Consider the following 19,208-nt stretch of genomic DNA (forward strand, 5'->3'; position numbering starts at 1 on the left):
AGACTGAGAATCAGGCAGCCTCTTGCAGAAAGCCGCATGGGATCTTTAATGATTCTCCAGTTTACGTGTGGGTGCAGTTGCTGCAGCGGTAGCATTCTGCCCACAGGTTGTAAATTGCCGGATCAGAGCTGAAGAGCCCCAGTTCTATGTCTTATGCAGAAGATGTATAAAGCCATTCATTATGATAAGCCAGACTCATGACTCCAGCAGCATAAATGTACACATTGTGCTTTGCAGCCAGAGCTCTGCCCCGAAGTCATAGAGCTTGTTCCTGGGTGAGGATGAGGAGCCCCTGCAATGCCCGCTGCTCATAGGAGATGCTCAGCACCTGCGGATTGTGGCTCATTCTAGGGAAGGCACAGAAAGCTGAGACCTCTCAGAGAGCAGCTCAGCTCAGGATGGGCGCCACGGGGATGATGGGGAGATTTTCCACCACGTCTCTCCCTCTTTCTTGGCAACCATGTTCCATGTTGTACGAACAGCCGCAAGAACATGGACTGTGCATTATCAGCACTAGGGCAAGACAAGATAGGGGGGGCTGCTGGGATAGGGCTGTGGTTGTTTTTATAATATTGGAGGAAGTGCTGCACTTTTCTGTACTTGATTTATTTCCTTTATTTGTTTAGCTGACTTTCAGAATGACTGATAGAGTCATATGAAACCAGTACATGCAAAAATATAAGGAACGTAGGAATTTCTGTACTGAAACAGACCCCAGGTCCATCTAGCCCAGTGCCCTGTCTCTGATAGTGACTAATACCAGATGCTTCAGAGGAAGGTGCAAGAAACCCCATACTGGGGAAGTTTCTTCCTAACTGCAGGTGAATGGGGCAGATCCAGAGCTAGTGTAAATTGTCATATATTCCATTGATTTCAGGAGTTATAACAATTCACACCAGCTGATCCCCTATCCCCTAGTGTTTGATTGATGTCCCAAAGCATGAGGGTTTATATGCCTTATAAAGATGTACCCTAGCTAATAGAATTGCAGAGGACATTCTTATTATTCATATATATATCCATTTTGAATCTTTCTAAGCTCTTGGACCCTATATTATGTTGTGTTAGTGAATTCAACTTTTTTCCCATTTAAATTTGGTGCCTTTTAACTGGGAAGGAGATAAAGACAGGTAAATCATTTCAAAGGATGTTAAAAAAGTCCATATACCCCACAGAAATTGCTACTTCTCAAGAACACACCTGCCAGTATTTCATCAGCTACATTAAGGAGGTTGCAGTTCCATTCCTTTTCTGGTTCTTAATTTCCATAGCCAAGTGCTTACATCAAGTTTTCCACACTGAAAGAAGTCCAAGAACTTTATCTGTTAGCCTAGCCCTCTGTTTAAACAACGGCTCGGTGTACATACTTACCTGAAGGTTTAACAAATGTCACGTTTCATATGATATTTAACCAGATCCTTCACCTAAAACCCCCAAAAGGGGACATGTTCTCAGAGGTTTAACACATTATCCCTACTACCTAAAAGCAGGGCAGATTCTCCCTGCTCTATATGGAACTAGGGAGACAGAGAGAAGCACAGTGGGAGAAAGAAAGAAAAAGAAAGAAAGACTATTTCTATAGCATCTTCCATTGGAGGATCTAAAGCCCTTTATAAACATGTAATTATTTTTCAGCACCACTTCTCAGTATGGGCAGTATCTTCCCCATTTTACAGATGGGGATACTGAGTCACAAGGAGATGACAAGGCTTGTTCAAGGTCACAGGGTGAGTCAACAGCAGAACCAGGACTCGCAGACCTGTGCTCTAACCACTATAATCCCCTCTGTAATCTGCAGAGTGTTTATCACACCTGGGATCCTTTTGGGTGGAAGATGCTAGAGAAATGTAAGAGACTATTACCACTATCAATTATTTAATATTTCTAAGGCATCTCTTCCCCGTGTTCCAATCATCATTATTTAATTAAAATGGGAAGGGACTGGCAATGGGTCATTCCCAGAGAAGGCTTCTCCATGTCTGTTTCTTTCTCCAGCACAGCTTGTTGACCATCAGGGCTCATTGCAAGACTCCTCCATTCCCCCCAGAGCTAATGGAGAGGAAGCCGGGAGCATTTTGGTGGGTCAGGCTGTGTTGGGAGAGTGTTTATTACCAAAGGGCACGGTTCCAATTTGTAATGGGATGTTGTATATAAACCTGCACCTGTGCTTGAACTCAGAGCTTGGCACATTCAAAATATAAAATGAGACAAGCAGAGAAGAGAAGGAGCCGCAGAGAAAAATACCAAACTTGATTTGTTTCTAAAGATTCAGACAGCAAAAGTCTGAGAAATTAGAGCTAACATTTAGTAAATATTTAAAAGCAATTATCCAGCCCAAAGCAGAGAGCAGGCTGCCTGTTTAGTCAACAGGAAGTCGTGTGATCTGTGTGTAGAGATATAAATATCTATTTGTTTTTTCCATTCACCACTTGCTCAGAAATCTCATTTTAAATCAAGCGCCAGTGGCTCTAGTTGGCTAATTTTGTTGGCTGAGAGCTAGAAACGCCACCACCTGCTTCCCCTCCCCTCAAGTGAAAACCTCAGAGATGCAGAAAAACTTTCTCTGCTCAGTGGGAGCAGAAGCTGAAACCACCAAGGCGATGTCTGTGCACTGAGACCTCAAGCTAAGAACAGCAGAGAAAAGAGGTTACTTCACTACTAAACATGATGAGTACATAAATAAACTGATAAGCTTGCTAACTGCATTGAGTGTATTTCTTCAATACTCATAGTGCCTCGCTAGAATTAGATATAGGACAGTAAGACAATGTACAGATTTTCCCCACCCAGCTCTGCCGATGCCCCTCAATCCTGCCCTGAAGTCCCCCCGCTATTCCAGTGCCGGGCTCCCCACCCAGCTCTGCCGATGCCCCTCAGTCCTGACCTGCAGCCGGCTTCAGGCACCAGCTTAACAAGCAGGTGCTTGGGGTGGCCATGGGAGAGGGGCGGCACCTGCGGCAATTCGGGGGCAGCAGGTCCCTCACTCCCTCTAGGAGCGAAGGACCTGCCGCTGAACTGCCACCGCCGATCACGGCTTTTTTTTTTTTGCTTGGGGCGGCAGAAATGCTGGAGCTGGCCCTGCCTGCAGCTCCCCTGCTATTCCAGTACTGGGCTCCCCACACTGCCCTGGCAATGCTCCAGTCCTTCTTCTCCTGACCCTGTCTGTTTCTCTCTCTGGGTGTCTTCGGACAATAAGGGTTTTGGCCCTTGAAATCTGATAGCTGACACATTATCTGTCATTGAGGAATTCCAAGATCACATGCCAGGCTGGAGGGAAGAAGAAGTGAGGGGGCAGGAGTGGGAATTGAGGGCTGGAGAGTTATTTGTCCACCATGCACAGGTGTGGAGGATGTGGTTAGAGCCCAGGCAGCGTGCAGCGACTACCCTACATGTCTTCACCAGCACGTGGCTGCAGCATGCGGTTGACAGTCTGCCTCATTTACAGTAAGAAAAATGCAGAGTCAGCAATCAAAGCTAAAACAGTGTCCCTGCACTGAGATGTTTGATGGGGCAGCTGAACTGCTGCCATTTATTCAGTGCTGTTTCTTCAGTGCTACTTTCAAGGGCTGTGCACAGGACCTCAGTCTCCAGCACTGTTCACCCATCTCCTTCCCACAGAGCCTCTGCGACCCCGTCCTGGACATACACAGAGAACTTTGGTCCCAGCACTGTTCACCTCTGCCCTTTCTCTGCTCAGACTCACACCCTCCCCATACACAGCGGGCTTCAGTCGGCATTCCCATGCCACCCGCTCCTCCCAGAGCTCAAGCCCAGCCACCCAATCACCATAGAGTGGACAAGCAGAGGCCTTCACTCTCCAGCATGGGATGTCATTCCTCTCCCCCATGCTGTCCTGCAACTGGGGCTACACAGCAGGCTTAGTCTCCAGCTCTAACCAAACTTCCTATTCTGCTGGCCCTGCTCCCACCTCCATAGTGCCCAACCCAGGGATACTGTGACACTTGGTACCTCAAAGCAGCACCCTGGAACCCCCACAATTCACCACTGGTATATAATTATGATATGTTCTGTACAAAGTCTGCCTTGTGAGGTATCATTTTAAAAGTCTTGATCGGTTGAACATTAATATCCTGTTGGATTGTATGTGTTATCATTGTAGGGGAACATATGAAGTTTTGCTATGTATGTGTTACTGAAATATGTTGTGAGCTTGGGAACACCCACAACCAGCCTTTCAGGTACAACAATGGAGTAGCCAGACAGCTCATCAGCACCCATCAAGGAAAGAATCCACCATCCCAGAGACTTCTCAAAGGGAGCACATATACAGTGGAGACTGCTTGACCAATGGGAACTGATTGATCCCCATGTCACAGCAAAAGATTTTTCCAGCAAGCTGGAAGAACATATAAAAAGGGAAAAGAGACGTCATCACTTGGACTCTCTCCCCCCACAACTCAACACCGGGCAGAACATCTGAAGGACAAAGACTTTGAATTAGGGAAGGGTAGAAAGGCTGGAAAAGAATCCCAGCTTGTGTAATGAGGAGCTGTGAACTGTTTGTACTGTCAGGGGAAGACGCTGCTTGATTCAAATCCTGTTTAGCTTGTAGAACTCAGGCTGGGTCTACACTACCCGCCTGAATCGGCGGGTAGAAATCGACCTCTCAGGGATCGATTTATCGCGTCCCGTCGGGACGCGACAATCGATCCCCGAATCGACGCTCTTACTCCACCAGCGGAGGTGGGAGTAAGCGCCGTCGACGGGAAGCTGCAGAGGTCAATTTTGCCGCCGTCCTCACAGCGGGGTAAGTCGGCTGCGATACGTCGAATTCAGCTACGCTATTCACGTAGCTGAATTTGCGTATCTTAAATCGACCCCCCCCCCCCCCGTAGTGTAGATGTAGCCTCAGACTGCAAATTTATTTTTGTTTCTAAGGTAACCAACTTTGATCTCTACGTTTGCTACTTATGATCACTTAAAATCTACCTTTCTGTAGTTAATAAACCTGTATTATATTTTACCTAAAACAGTGTGTTTTGGTTGAAGCGCTTGGGAAATCTCAGTTCAGTTTACAAAGGCTTGTGTGTCCTCTCCACGTCGAGAGGTGGAGGACTGGGTAATGAACTTACACTGGTCAGGCTTCTGACCTGTGCAAAACAGTACAGTTCTGGGGTGCAAGGCTGGGGAGCTGGGGGCAATTGGCTGGAGCCTCCCTATTGATGGTTCATGAGTGTCTGGGAAATCATTCATGTAACTCAATTAGTAGGGCCCTACCAAATTCACGGTCCATTTTGATCAATTTCATGGCCACAGGGTTTTTAAATTGACCAATTTCACGTTTTCAGCTAGGTGTTGTAACCATGGGGGTCCCAACCCAAAAGGTACCCAGAAATGGGTCTGATCTCCCTCCCCCCAACCCCTGAGCTGCCATGCAAGGGAAGGACAAGTCCTGTCCCTCCCCAGGGACTCACAGCTAGGAGCCCCCTGGCTGGAGCACTTCCAGCAGCAGAGGGAGATTGGACCCACGTCCACAAGTCTTCTCCAGTTGCAGAAACCTCCAGGGCTGGAGCTTCCTGCAGCAGGGGGAGGCACTCCCAGGTGGGTTTGCTCTACCTCTGAGAGTGAGAGCAGTTGTGCAGGGGAAGGAGAAGTCCTGTCCCTCCCTAGCCCAGCCAGGACTTGCAGCTAGGAGCCCCCTGGCTGAAATGCTCCCAGCAGCAAGGGAGAAATCAGATTTCATGGGGAAGGGTTTATTTCATGGTCTATGACATGTATTTCATGGCCATGAAATTGGTAGGGCCCTATCTATTGGGTGTGTCCCTGCCTGTGGATGTCTGTGTAAGTGCAGTACCTGCCAGAGGTTTCTGGCTTGACACGGCATCACAGTATGAGACGGATATGCCAGGTTGATGGGACAGAGGTCTGAGCAGTGCCACAGTCCAGGTTGCACCCCAGGGACCCCATCACAGGTACCCGAAAGGCCTTGCTCTGCTCCAGAGCTGTCTGTCTCTCCCCTCTGCCTGGCCCTGCAGCCAGCTATATCTCCCTTGACCTGGTGGTATCTGGAGACCTGAGGTCACCAGTGCTGGCCTTCTGCAGTCAGCTACCAGATCTGGGAAGAAACTCAGCATTTCATCATGAAGTTATTTTTCAGAATGATAGCAACCCAACTGTGGTTGTGGTTTCACAGACCAAACCTGCCTCCTACACACTCTGTTCTGTACCTGCACTGCTGTCAAGATATTAACAGCACAAGAAGAAGCTTTGCTCAGGAAAGTTCGGTATCTGCTGTAATTCCTGAATTCAGTTTCTTGCCACAGCCTGGCTCTGTTTCTTACAGATCTCCATGCTGGGAGAGTCTGGGACTAAAGTAGCTGGGAGCCCTCCACAGCCTGCATTCCTAGGACATTCCTTATAATGCCTCCCACTAGGACCAGAGTAGCTGAGAACTACAGCAATAGTTCCTGCAATATTCCATGCTCTGGCTGGGAGATACTGGGAATGGAATAGCCATGAGCTTTTCAGAGGCAGTGTTACTGCATCTTACAATGCCTCCTACTATCAAATGGAGAGGCATTTTCTGAGGTTTCCAAATCTCTCCCCTTCACCCCCCTCCCCCCAATTAATTCAGCCAGGAGTAGCCATCCAGGAGCCTCCATGCTGGTCTCTAGGATGACAATGAAGGTAATGATGATCCTGTCTTGGTCCAGATATACTCAGCTTCGCCTGAGATGGATATTTCAGCTGGGCTGGTGTCAAGGCTGATTCCCCACTCTGGCACTCCGAGTGCAGGCTTGTATTAAACTCCCAAGATTACAGCTTCTCTCTGACCTTGAATGGGTTGATGCTGCCAGCACGCAAGAGCAAAACCCCTTTGAGAACCCAGGAAGGCGCACTTGGGAATTCCTTCCTTTGGGGTACCCTCAAGCCTTTTCACCCCCCCTCCAGGGAAGAGCTGAGGAAAAAAACAAAGAAAATCAGCTGTTGCCACCAGCTAATTAAACAACATGCGCACAAACCTCTTAGAACACAAAAATCCAATCCTGTTCTTAAAAAAAGGTAAATTTTATTAAGAACAAAAAGAAAGAAAATACATTTGGAACTTAGGCTTTTGCTAGGTGAAAAAAAAATTACAAGGATTAAGCATCAAGATCGGTCTCTTGAGGTCCAGCTTAAAGGTTACAAGCAAAACAAAAGCATTTAGGGTTAGCACAGAGGAGTCCGCAAGCCATAAACAAATAAAAGCGAGAAACCTAATCGTGTTTTCCTAGACATTTCCTGATCTACTTACATATCTGGGGTTTCAAATGATTAGTTTCTTGGTATGATCTGATGATTTTTCATACCTGGCCCAAAGCTTTTTACAGCATAGTTCCAGCCCTGTCTCTGCTCCCCGGGAGAACAACATAGACAGACAAAGGGAAGTTTTTCCCAATTTTAAAAAGTTCTAGCCTTTCCATTCGCCCTTTTGGTCAGGTGCCCACTCCCTTCCTTTTACCTATGCAAGGAGACTTTTTAACCATTTTCAGGTAAAGCAAGTAGAGAACAACTACCAAGAGGGATTTATAGCTAACTGCCTGTCCATAAAAGGGAGCTCCCCTGCCTCCCCGTTTCATTTATCACAGCTGGCAACATCACCACAGAGTTGTGGAGGTTGTAGAATCCCTGTCATTGGAGGTTTGTAAGAACAGGTAGGACAAACACCTGTCGGGGATGGTCTATAGCTTGAACTTGGGGTGAAGTATTTTTTGTTTGTATTGCGGTTAATCCATGTTGAAAGTTTATGCCTTTTGCTCCACTTTCTCTATCGCCATTTGGAAGCCTACCTGATCACTCAGCTGGCGACAGGAATGAGTTTTAAACACTGTTCCAGCTAGTTTTTTCTAACACAGTCTGACCTTGTCTATGCTGCTGTAGGTGAAAGAGCGGAGCAGCAAATACTTTCATAGAAAGCCTTGAGCATAGAATGTCTGAGGTTTTGTTCTCTTGGACAGTAGCCATCTCAGGCTTTTTTGGGGTGACCACCTTCCCTGTATATTAAGATGTGCCCTTTATTTGGTGCCTGATGGCCAGAGGCAGCTCTATGTATTTTGCTGCCCCAAGCATGGCAGTCAGGCTGTGGGAGGTCCACCGGTCCCGCGCCTTCGGCATACCCGCTGCTGAATTACTGCCGAACCGGTGGACCTCCCACAGGCATGCTGCCGAAGGCAGCCTGACTGCCGCCCTCACAGGGACCAGCAGGCCGCCTCCCGTGGCTTGCTGCCCCAGGGATGCGCTTGGTGTGCTGGTGCCTGGAGCCGCCCCTGCTGATGGCCCATGATCTGTATCCAATAAAGAGCATATCTGTTTTCAGTTTATTGTGATGGTCCTTTGTCTGCATACACATGGAATCTAAATATATGGAGATATACCTATCTCATAGAGCTGGAAGGGATCCTGAAAGGTCATCGAGTCCAGCTAGGGTGACCAGATGTCCTGATTTTATAGGGACAGTCTCAATTTTGGGGTATTTTTCTTATATAGGCTCCTATTACCCCCCCGTCCTGTCCCTTAACATTTTCTGTCTGGTTACCCTAAGTCCAGCCCCCTGCCTTCACTAGCAGGACCAAGTTCTGATTTTGCCCCAGATCCCTAGGTGGCCCCCTCAAGGATTTAACTCACAACCCTGGGTTGAGGAGGCCAATGCTCAAACCACTGAGCTATCCCTCCTCACTGAGATAGAACACAGAACACTTCCACACAAGCCCCTGTCATTCCAGCTATTAGACTAGTTCTGCAGCTGTCACAATCAAGCTCGAATCCTGAGAGGAACAGCCATTAGAAGGAGATATGATCACAAATAGTTAGTCAGTTATTATTATTACTATTATTATAGTAGAATCTCAAGGCCTCAGCCATGACTGGGCCCTCACTATACTAGGTGCTATAAAAACACATAGTAAAAGTCCCTGACTCAAAGACTCTCCCATCTAAATAGATAAGACAAACAAAGGGTGGAAGGTGAAACAGACACAGAGAGGTGAAAGGACTTGTCTAACCTCACACCGCTGGTAAGTGGCAGAGCCAAGACTGGAACCCTGATCTCCTGCTTCCAACTCAGCTGTATTAGCCAGTGAACTTTGCTGTGTTACACAATAGCCCAACAAATGAACAAACACTTTGACATGCCACTCTCATAAACATACAGCTAAGGGTAGCATAAAATCCCTCTTTTACCTGTAAAGGGTTAAGAAGTTCAAATAATCTGGTTGGCACCTGACCAAAAGGACCAATGAGGGAAGAAGATACTTTCAAATCTGTGGGAGAAGGTTTTTGTTTTGTCTCTCTTTGTGTGTCCTCTCCGGGTCAGTGAGGAACTAGGGCAGAGAAAATACATCTCCTAAAGCCATACCTGAACTAAGCATCTAAGAATACAAATTGTAAGTAATAGGAAGGAGATGCATTAGATTATCTTTTGTTTTAGCTTGTGAATTTTCCCTGTGTTAAGAGGGAGGTTTATTCCTGGTTTTTTTTGTAACTTTAAAGTTTTGCCTAGAAGGGAGTCCTCTGTGTTTTGAATCTGATTACCCTGTAAAATTACCTTCCATCCTGATTTTACAGAGGTGCTTCTTTTACTTTTTCTTTCTAATAAAGTTCCGCTTTTAAGAACCCGATTGGTTTTTAGTGTCCTAAAAACCCAAGGGCTGGTCTGTGCCCACTTTGTTGACCTATTTGGTTGGTATATTATTCTCAAGCCTCCCCAGGAAAGGGGGTGAAGGGGCTTGGGGGGATTTTGGGGGAACAGGAACTCCAAGTGGTTCTTTTCCTTGAATCTTTGTCCAACTCACTTGGTGGTAGCAGCGATACCGTTCTAAGGACAAGGAAGAATTTGTGCCTTGGGGGAGTTTTTAACTTAAGCTGGTAGAGATAAGTTTAGGGGGTCTTTCATGCGGGTCCCCACATCAGTACCCTGGAGTTCAGAGTGGGGGTAATTTTACAGGGTAATCAGATTGAAAACACAGAGGATTCCCCTGTAGGCAAAACTTTAAAGTTACAAAAAAACAGGAATAAACCTCCCTCTTAGCCTAGGGAAAATTCACAAGCTAAAACAAAAGATAATCTAAGGCAAGTCCTTTTCCTCCACGCCCATTCTTCCTAGAGTTTCTCTCTCTCCAGCACTGGATGTTCCGGAGAACCCAGGGCCTCAGGTGCTGTGCCAGCAGTCGCTGCAAATCCTGTTCAGGTTCTGCACAGGCACCAGATAGGGTGACCAGATATCCCGGTTTTATAGGGATAGTCCCAATATTCAGGCCTTTGTCTCAGATAGGCTTCTATTACCCCTCACCCCCATCCCGATTTTTCACATTTGCTATCTAAACACCCTAGTACTTGGAGCCAAGTTGGAAGCTGCAGTTGCTGGTCTTTGCCTGCTGCAGCGCTGTGCACCAAGCTAGGGACATGGGCAGAGACTCTGTGAGAGGGGAGGTTACACCCCTGGAGTACTGACCCCCCTGCCAGACAGAGCCCCTTCCTGACCCTGGCCCTTCAGCACAGCTCCAGGGCACACAGCCCTGTCCTCTTACCCAGCCAGACAGAGCCTGAATTGGGAAAGCAGACGGGGCCACTCTCAAGGGCTGGAGTCAGCAGGGGGCTCTGTCTAGCCAGGGGCCAATACTCAAGGATGCATCTTCCCACTCCTCTCCCAACCCTGGCCCTTGAGCGCAGCCCCATCTGCTTTCCCTGTGCAGCACTGAAGGGTCCGGGGTTGGGAAGAGAGTAGAAAGATGCTCCTGTGAGTATTGGCCCCCTGCTATTGAAATATGGGATAAAAGGTATCCCTTACTGATTTAGTACAGGACAGGCAATTTTCTATTTAAATAAGGGAGGTCCCTTGTAATACAGGACTGTTGGCAACCATACCTGGGTAACAGGGTAGGTTCTTTTGTTCTGGTGCTGGTTTTGGACTTGGGCCAATGGGCTCTGTTATCCTGCAAGGGGGGAGAACATAAATGTGACCTGGCCTGTGACCCAGACCTCAAGAGCCCCAAGGATAGGGTTGCGAACTTTCTAATTGCACAAAACTAAACACCCTTGCCCTGCCCCTGCCCCACTCCTTCTCTGAGGCCCTGCCCTGACTCACTCCATCCCCCCTCCCTCCATCACTCGCTTTCCCCCATCCTCACTCAGTTTCACTGGGCTGGGGCAGTGGGTTGGGGTGCAGGAGGGGATGAGGGCTCCGGCGGGGGATGCGGGCTCTGGGGCAGAGCCAGGGATGAGGGGTTTGGGGTTCAGGAGGGTATTCTGGGCTGGGGGCAAAGGGTTTGGAGAGTGGGAGTAGGCTCAGGGCTGGGGCAAGGGGTTGGGGTGCAGAATGGGGTGTGGGCTCTGGGAGGGGGCTCAGGGCTGGGGAAGGGGGTTGGGGTGTGGGCTCTGGGAGCATAGGCGTCAACTTCTCTTCATTCCCTGGGTGCTCAACCCCTTCCCCAAAGTCCCCATCCCAACTCCATCCCCTCCCTGCCCCCATTCCAACTCCTTCCCCAATTCCCCACCCCGGCCCCACCTCCTCCCCTGAGCGCGCTGTGACGTTGCATCCCATAATGCTTTATAGAAATATTCTTATGACTGTAAATATGACATAACTGGAATATGTTTTATGCTAGGTATGCCATATAACATATCTGTGCAAAGGTTATGTTTTTCTGCATGTATTCATCCTATTTGTATGAATGTATCATTCTTGTATCTGAAACTAGAAATATGAAATATAACTCTGAGCTCCTATTGTAATTATGCAAAGTGTGGGCCATTAATGGTGGTTTGGAATCTTGATGGCTCCCATTAACCAGGACAATTGTCTGTAGATGTCTCTGTTCACTTGTAAGTCTTCCTGTATATGTGTGTGCTGGCAAGTGTGTAATGAAGTCTTACAGTGACATGTGATCATGTCACCTGAACTGGAATCCATCTTTAACCTGGTGCTTTTCCATTTAGAAGGTGGGGTGGGAACCCGGAGAGGGACAAAGGATTCCCGCCTTGTGCAAAAGATATATAAGGGGGTGGAACAGAACAAAGGGGGCTGCAGTCATGAGAAATCCCCTAGCTACCACCTGAGCTGGAACAAGGACTGTACCAGGGGAAAGGATTGGGCCCAGACTAGTAAGGTGTCCAGTCTGTGAAAAAAGCCTACTGAAACATCTCCGAGGGTGAGATTTACCTGTATTTAGTTTTCTTACTGTATTAGGCTTAGACTTGCGTGTTTAATTTTATTTTGCTTGGTACACCTCTACCCCGATATAACGTGACCCGATATAACACAAATTCTGATATAACGCGGTAAAGCAGTGCTCTAGGGGGGCGGGGCTGCGCACTTCAGTGGATCAAAGCAAGTTTGATATAACGTGGTTTCACCTATAACGCGGTAAGATTTTTTGGCTCCCGAGGACAGCGTTATATCGAGGTAGAGGTGTAATTCACTTTGTTCTGTCTGTTATTACTTGGAACCACTTAAATCCTACTTTTTGTATTTAATAAAATCACTATTTATTTATTAGTTAACCCAGAATATTTATTAATACCGGGGGGGGGGAGAACAGCTGTGCATATCTCTCTATTAGTGTTATAGAGGGCGAACAATTTATGAGTTTACCCTGTATAAGCTTTTGACTGCTAGTGGGTGCAGAGCACCCACTAATTTTTCCCCGGAGCACCCACGGAGTCGGTGCCTATGTCTGGGAGGGAGTTAGGGTGCAGGAGGGAGTTCCTACCTGGGACAGGGGGTTGGGATGCGTGTGGAAGTTTGGGCTCCAGCCGGGCGGAGCTTACCTCAGGCAGCTCCCAGTCAGTGGTGCAGTGGGATTAAGGCAGGTTCCCGGCCAATGGGAGCTGGTGCTCGGGGTGAGGGTAGCACGGGGAGCCTCCCTGATTGCACCTCCACCTAGGGGCCACAGGAACATGCCAGCTGCTTCCGGGATCCACGTAAAGCCAGGGCAGGCAGGGAGCCTGCCTTAACCCTGCTGTACTGCCAACCAGACTTTTAACAGCTCTGTCAGCACAGGGTCCCTTTTCGGCTGGGCATATTGGTTGAAAACTGGACACCTGGCAACCCTACTCAAGGAGGGGAGTGAGGCAGAGAGACTGTAATGCCAGGTTTTGCCACAAGGGGTGCTCTGGGACAGTGAGGTATGTTACACTTGTGTACAATTGGAAAGGCAAAGGGTGGTGGGATTGTCTAAACACTGCTCCCTGTCCAGGCCCTTCCCTGCCCTGCCCTACTCTCCTCCTCTTCCCCGTACCCTCTCTACCATTTCTGGGAAGGAGTAAGAGCCCCTTCCTGCCAGGGAAAAGAAAAGCCTCTCCCTCCCCCCAGCAACTGGGCCTGCAAATGGGTCTCAGCATTGGTTCCTTTTGCCTTCCTCCCAGTGACTAGCTCAGTGGTGACTCTGGGTCCCTCTGCTGGCAAAAGTGCTGCAACTGCTTCACACTGGGATTGTATGCCACTGCTCATGGTGCTGCAGTTTTTAATTTGTTACCCCTTGGGCTGATGAGCCAGTGGTACTGACATCAGGGGAAGGATGTGCAAAACCAGGTGGCTGACTCATGGGAAGTGGGTATATGCTGTATACTCCCAATTCAAACCCCGGTTAGACGTGTCTGTAAACAATCAGCTACCAAGTCTAGAATGCATTTTAAATGTGATTCTGGCCCCATTCACTCTGGTCAGACCTCCTGGGAAACCTTGCTAGCTGGACCTGTGTTTAAACATAATTCCCTAACTCAGTTGAAAGTTCATTGTAGACAGGGCCCTTAGGGACAGAGAATGCCCAGAGACATGATATGTCTGTGCTTCCAGCAGGAGGTGTAAATTCCAGCTTGAGGAGACATACCCGTGCTAGCTCTGACCAAGGTAGTGTGCTAAAAATAGAGTGTAGTTGCAATGGTGGGAGAGGCTAGCCACCCCAACTCCAGACCTAGCATCTTGGATGGGTACACATGCAGGGCAGCTAGTCCTTTACACCACTGAAGCTACACTTTATTTTTAGCATGCTAGTTTAATCAGAGCTAGAGTGAATATGTCTTCTTGAGCTGGAATGTATACCTCCAACCTGAAGTATAGACATACCCACAGGCAGCTGGCATAGCAAAGGGGCTTCTATATAAGCGAGATTAAGGACAACTGTGTAGGTTATAAAGGAGAGGAGATAGTCTATAAAGTAGTGAATGGAACTGGTAATAAATTATAATGAAGGCAGAGGATCCTGTTTACAATAGCATCTGTAGTCATACTAGTGGAGGTAAATATCACTAGAGCTATCAATCCTCATGCTTCAAGGTATGAACTAATCAGCTGGAGTCAGGAAGAAATTTCTCCTGAAGGAGAAAAATCGGTTATTGACCTTCTTGTAACTTCGAGATGTGTTGCTCATGACCATTCCAATTAGGTGTGCGCATGCTGTATGCATGGCAGCCGGAAGATTTTTCCCCTAGTAGTATCCGTCAGGTCGCACACCTAATTGGAATTGACATGAGCAATCACTCGAAGAAGAAGGTTTTGTACTACGAGGTGCATTGTGGGTATCTTACACAATGAAGCATCCATCATTGGCCACAGGATTGGAGACAAGATGCTGGACTAGTTGGGCCATAGGCATTTCCTGTGTTTCTAGAAGCTCTGTCTAAACAAACAAACACATGAGCTTGAAATCTCCCAGGTCCTGAGAATGCATTTCTATGGCTGGTGCAGTCAGTCTCAGATGAGTTTATGGGACAAGCAGACATTTTAGTGAGAAGTGAGAAATCTTCATAATCCTCATCTGGAATGCACTGGAGAGACATTTACTTCTTGTATAAAATGTGATTCTTAAGTGATGCAATGGATCTGAGTTACTCATATTTCTGAGTTTAGATGGTTCAGTAGGTTCTGCCTGGGTTGTGAAAAAATATATTCCATCCCCATCCCTTCTTCAACTGGACAGTGGTACATTCTCATCACCAAAGCAGGGTGTTTTCGTACTAAAGAATTATTTTCTCAGAATGAAATCTTAGATGGCACATGAGTTATTCTAGTCCTCAGTGGTCACAACTAAAACTCTGGATAAACTGGTTTAATCAGCTGGGAAAACAAATGCCCTAAAGAGATTACAGGAATCTCTAGATAAAATACTGAAATGCTACAGGGCCCAGCTCATCAGGAATCAGGTGCAATTGCAAAGCTCTGTAGGAAGTCCAGGACTGGGAGTGCTGCACATCAGGATTGAGGGACGTCAGCAGACCTGTGCGGGAATCCCAGGAGTGGAATAGCAAGAGCTGCCGCTGGTCAGGGAAATGTTGAGGTGCACAGAGCTGTGTTGGAGGCCCAGAACTGGCTACAGGTCAGGATGAAACAAAAGGAAAAGCAGAGACAAAGAAGCCAGAACACAAGTTGCCAAGACTAATCAGAAATAACGTTTTCTTTTAATGTTTTGGTGTGCATTACATGGACTATAATGTTTAGACAGTGTTTTCCCAGAGGAATTCCACTTACAATCCCTGCATGCAGTGTGAGATTTAAGCAACAGCAAAGGTTTCTAATGCATTCCCCCAAACTGTGTGAACATGAGATTTAGATATACTGTACAGTAACTATGTAATATATTTATATATCTATATATGTTTACATTCAACTCTATATTCAGAGAGGAGACTTGGTCTAATTCCACTTCCTTCTAACATTTTTATCTCCACTCTCCTCCAATTGGCAGGACTCTTTAAGGCCCTGATCCTGTACCATGGAAGTCAATGGGAATTTTGCCATTGACTTCAATGGGAGCAGGATCCTAGCTTTAAATCACCTCTTCCCAATGTAGCAGGCATCTGCTCTCTATATGAACTCATCCTCTACATAGGGCAAAGCTCTGCTCCCTATATAGTGAGTCTCTATTTACATAGAGGAACTCCACCTTCTGCATAGGAGAACTATGCCCCTATAGTTCCCAGGGATGGGTAAACTCCCTGTTTACCTTGGAACTCATTCCCCTATATAGTGGGTCTGTAGAGAAAAATTCAGCCCCTGTAGAGCAGATCCCTGCCCCTACATAGGAAAAATCTGCCTCTACAATGGGGTATCTTCCCCTAAGTAGGATGTAACACAGCTTCTCTCTGTACAAAGTAGACATTTGTCTGCTCTGAAGAGGCTTTTATGTAGGTCAACTTTGCCTTTATATAGCAGAACTCTTCCTGTATCTAGCCCTCTCTCCTCTTTATTGTGTCACCCAGGCCATATATAGCAGAATGCTGCTCATACCAAGTGGAATTATGCCCAATATATCAGGAGGTGGGGAACTAAACAAACTGGCCTTCCCTTATAGTTGGGAACAATACCTTTGTTAATGACTGAGCCCTGCCTACTCTCCTCCCCACCCCTAACTGTAGTGGGATAAACTACCTAACTGCGTGGCCCCAGCTGACCCTGTTGCCATAGTTAAGTTGCACTGCTATAGTGATTAAGACCCTTCAGTATTGTAACAGGGTGGCTTGCCCAGGAGCTGGAGAGCCTGGGCCTAAAACAATCCTGATGATGAGATGAGCCTCACCTGAGGGGAATCGGGTATTCTAATATAAAAGGCGGCAGGCTCCTGTAGGGCTCTGGTTGAGGCTGTTAGTGAGGGGGCTGTGCCAGAGGGCTCAGCTCGTGCCAGAGTGGTGTGGGGGAGGTGATAATTTTGACTTTATAGTGGGGACTCATTGGGGGCTGTTTGGGTTATTTTGTGATTAAGGACTCTGAGGTCTGTGTGAGCTTTGTCTGACGTTACTCCAGACTGAGAAAGGAGTGGTGTTAGCCCCAACAGAAATGGGGGGGGGCTTAAGGGACCTGTAAAAAATTAGGGGCAGGGTGCCTGCAAAGCAGCCCCTGGCTGGGATAGGGTACTGGATAAGTGACCACACCACTGTAAGTATATTTCACAAATCTTCTCCCACTCTGCCCCAAATGACTCCCTTCTGCCCCAGCCCACAATGGAACAGCCTAGGGCTAGGGGAATGAAATCCCTTCCACACAGCTGGTTTATCTTTGCATGTGTGCCCACTCCTCTGGCCATGGGGCTCTCAATCCCTTGCATTGTGAAGTAGGGCCGAGTCACCCTGCCAGTGCCCAACAATTTATTCCCTCTCTTTTTCCCTGTGCCAACCCAACACACATTTCCTGCCTGCTGCAAGAGCTCCTGGTGGTGGGGTGGGAGAGGAATTCCACAGAGACTTTTAAAGCAGCTGTGACGTATTTCATATGTATAAACCTGGGTTGAGCCAAGACTTCCCCAAATTATCCAGGACAAACCAGTTCTTTATCTGAAAGACCCAAATGTTCCATGCCCCTCACACCAGGAGGTACCGAGTTCCCAGCCCATCTCCATGATGTACCAATTCTTCAAGTTTGCCCTTCCCCGGCACAGGAGCTCAACTAACTGGCATTTGCTTGGATTGTTTGCAGTGATACCTTCGCTGTGGATCCCCTGGGTGTGGCATAGAGCTGGGAGGAGCAGAGAGGGTGGGCTAGGAGGAAGACCGGCACACTTCTCAATAAATCTTATATTTGTATTGTGAAAAATAGATTGCTCTGCTAAGCAAAGATTCTTCATTGGCTACTGTTCCTATGGCAGAAGCAGATGGCTTGTAACAAAGGGATTCAAACCTTCCCAGAGCTGGTTATAAATGAACTACTGCTGGCAGGGCCTATGAGACTTGTCTTGAATTGTAGCTGGGAGTTGTCAAAGTTTAATTCTCAGTCCCACAGTTGTCATTTCTCTGGCACTGAGCAGTGTAGAGATGGGGCATGGAGTCTCCTAGGGACTAACGCTAGGCTGCCAGGTAGTAAACTGCTGTCTCAGTCCCCTGAGACTGGGATGGGATACTCTAAGGACTTTCACTCTGATGCCATGCAAGAAACCCGGATTTGATTCCTACTCCTGACCTCTTGAAATGTTACCAGAGTATTGGTCCTGAGGATCCTAGATCATTGGGGGCTGGAAGAGCTGCAGGGGCTGGGCCCAGCATCCTAGGATTTAGTGAGTTGTGTAGTCATGCAGGACACTCGGGTTTGCTCCATCCAAGGAGTGCTGTGGTGACCAGGCCTGAGCCTCCCTAAAGATTTGTGAATTGTAGGAGACCTACATTCTGTCCCCACCCTCATCTCTCTCTTGGCGGGGGGTGGGGGAGAGCAAGAGATGGAGCAGTGCAGGAAATAGGCTGATCACGACCTGCGAGATCAAGTTTGGGATAAAAAACATGAGCACCCTTTAGAGGAGACAGCAGCCACTAACAGAGAGGATGCCATGCACTGCACCACCTGAAGGGTGGGGTGGAGAGAGCTGGTGTTGCAGGAGGGCCAGTAGGACTTGTTTGGGGTTGTAGATGGTGGGTTGACAATGATTCTCCTCTTCCCTTTCCCTCTCTCTCTCTCCTACTGGTTGTAGCTCACAGAGCATCAGGCTTATTCAGCTCCTTGTTCTGGCCCCATCTGCAGGGAGGGCCTCGGGGCTGACCGGAGCGGCGGATGCGTCGAGGGGGAAGGCCAGCCAGCTGGCGGCAGATCTCATCTGGAGACAAAGGAGAGAGTTGCAGAGAGACACGAGACACAGGATTACGGCTTCATTCAAGCTCAGTTCATCACATGAACAATTAGCAATACAATCTTGACGTTATCCATATAAACTTGTGATGGACACTGATTTAAATGGGACAGAGAAACGAATCCTGAAGCCTTTACTCAGAATTCATTCTGTGACACAATTCACACTGAAGTCACTGGGAGTTTTGCCTGGATAAAGACTGGGCTAGATTCTGCCCTCATTTACTCTACTGTAAGTCAGAAGCCACTCTTTTAAGCTCAGAAGAGTTACACTAGATTTCCCCTGGTTGCCTTTGAGTAAAGACTTGCACAGGATTTGCAGAATCTAATCTATTAATCAGGGAACACCATGTAAATTCCAGGTGAAACCAAGATCTTTAAAACCCATTGCTAGAGCCTGCTTAAACTATGGATTTGGCTACTGATCCGTTCTCAGTGTTCATACAGAGCTTTGTGGAACTCCAGATCTGGATCCACAGGTGGATTTTGCCGCTGAGCTGCTTCCTATCTTTCTAGTTGTTCAGATCCAAGGGTTTGGTTTGGCCTGTCTCCCCTGTCCCCAAATTTTGGGGATGTTTGAGTCTAGATCTGAATTCTCTGCTCTGGCCCATCTCTAGAAGTTAATATTAACTTGGGATTAAAGTTGCTGTTTCTATCAGAGAAGTGA

General features: G+C 47.5%; 1 protein-coding gene across 2 annotated transcripts in view; it reads right to left on the minus strand.

Moving 5' to 3' along the window:
* Nucleotides 1-15,374: 15,374 nt before the first annotated feature.
* Nucleotides 15,375-19,208, minus strand: part of MFAP5 (microfibril associated protein 5) — a 40,587-nt gene continuing 36,753 nt past the window's right edge. For both annotated transcript variants that reach the window (XM_054040161.1, XM_054040153.1), the window contains one exon: nt 15,375-18,509. In XM_054040161.1, the coding sequence (XP_053896136.1) occupies nt 18,388-18,509 (122 nt within the window). In that variant the 3' untranslated portion in view covers nt 15,375-18,387. The remainder of the gene's footprint in view (nt 18,510-19,208) is intronic.

Source organism: Malaclemys terrapin, chromosome 1 (assembly GCF_027887155.1).
Source record: "Malaclemys terrapin pileata isolate rMalTer1 chromosome 1, rMalTer1.hap1, whole genome shotgun sequence".
NCBI classification, from domain to species: domain Eukaryota; kingdom Metazoa; phylum Chordata; order Testudines; family Emydidae; genus Malaclemys; species Malaclemys terrapin.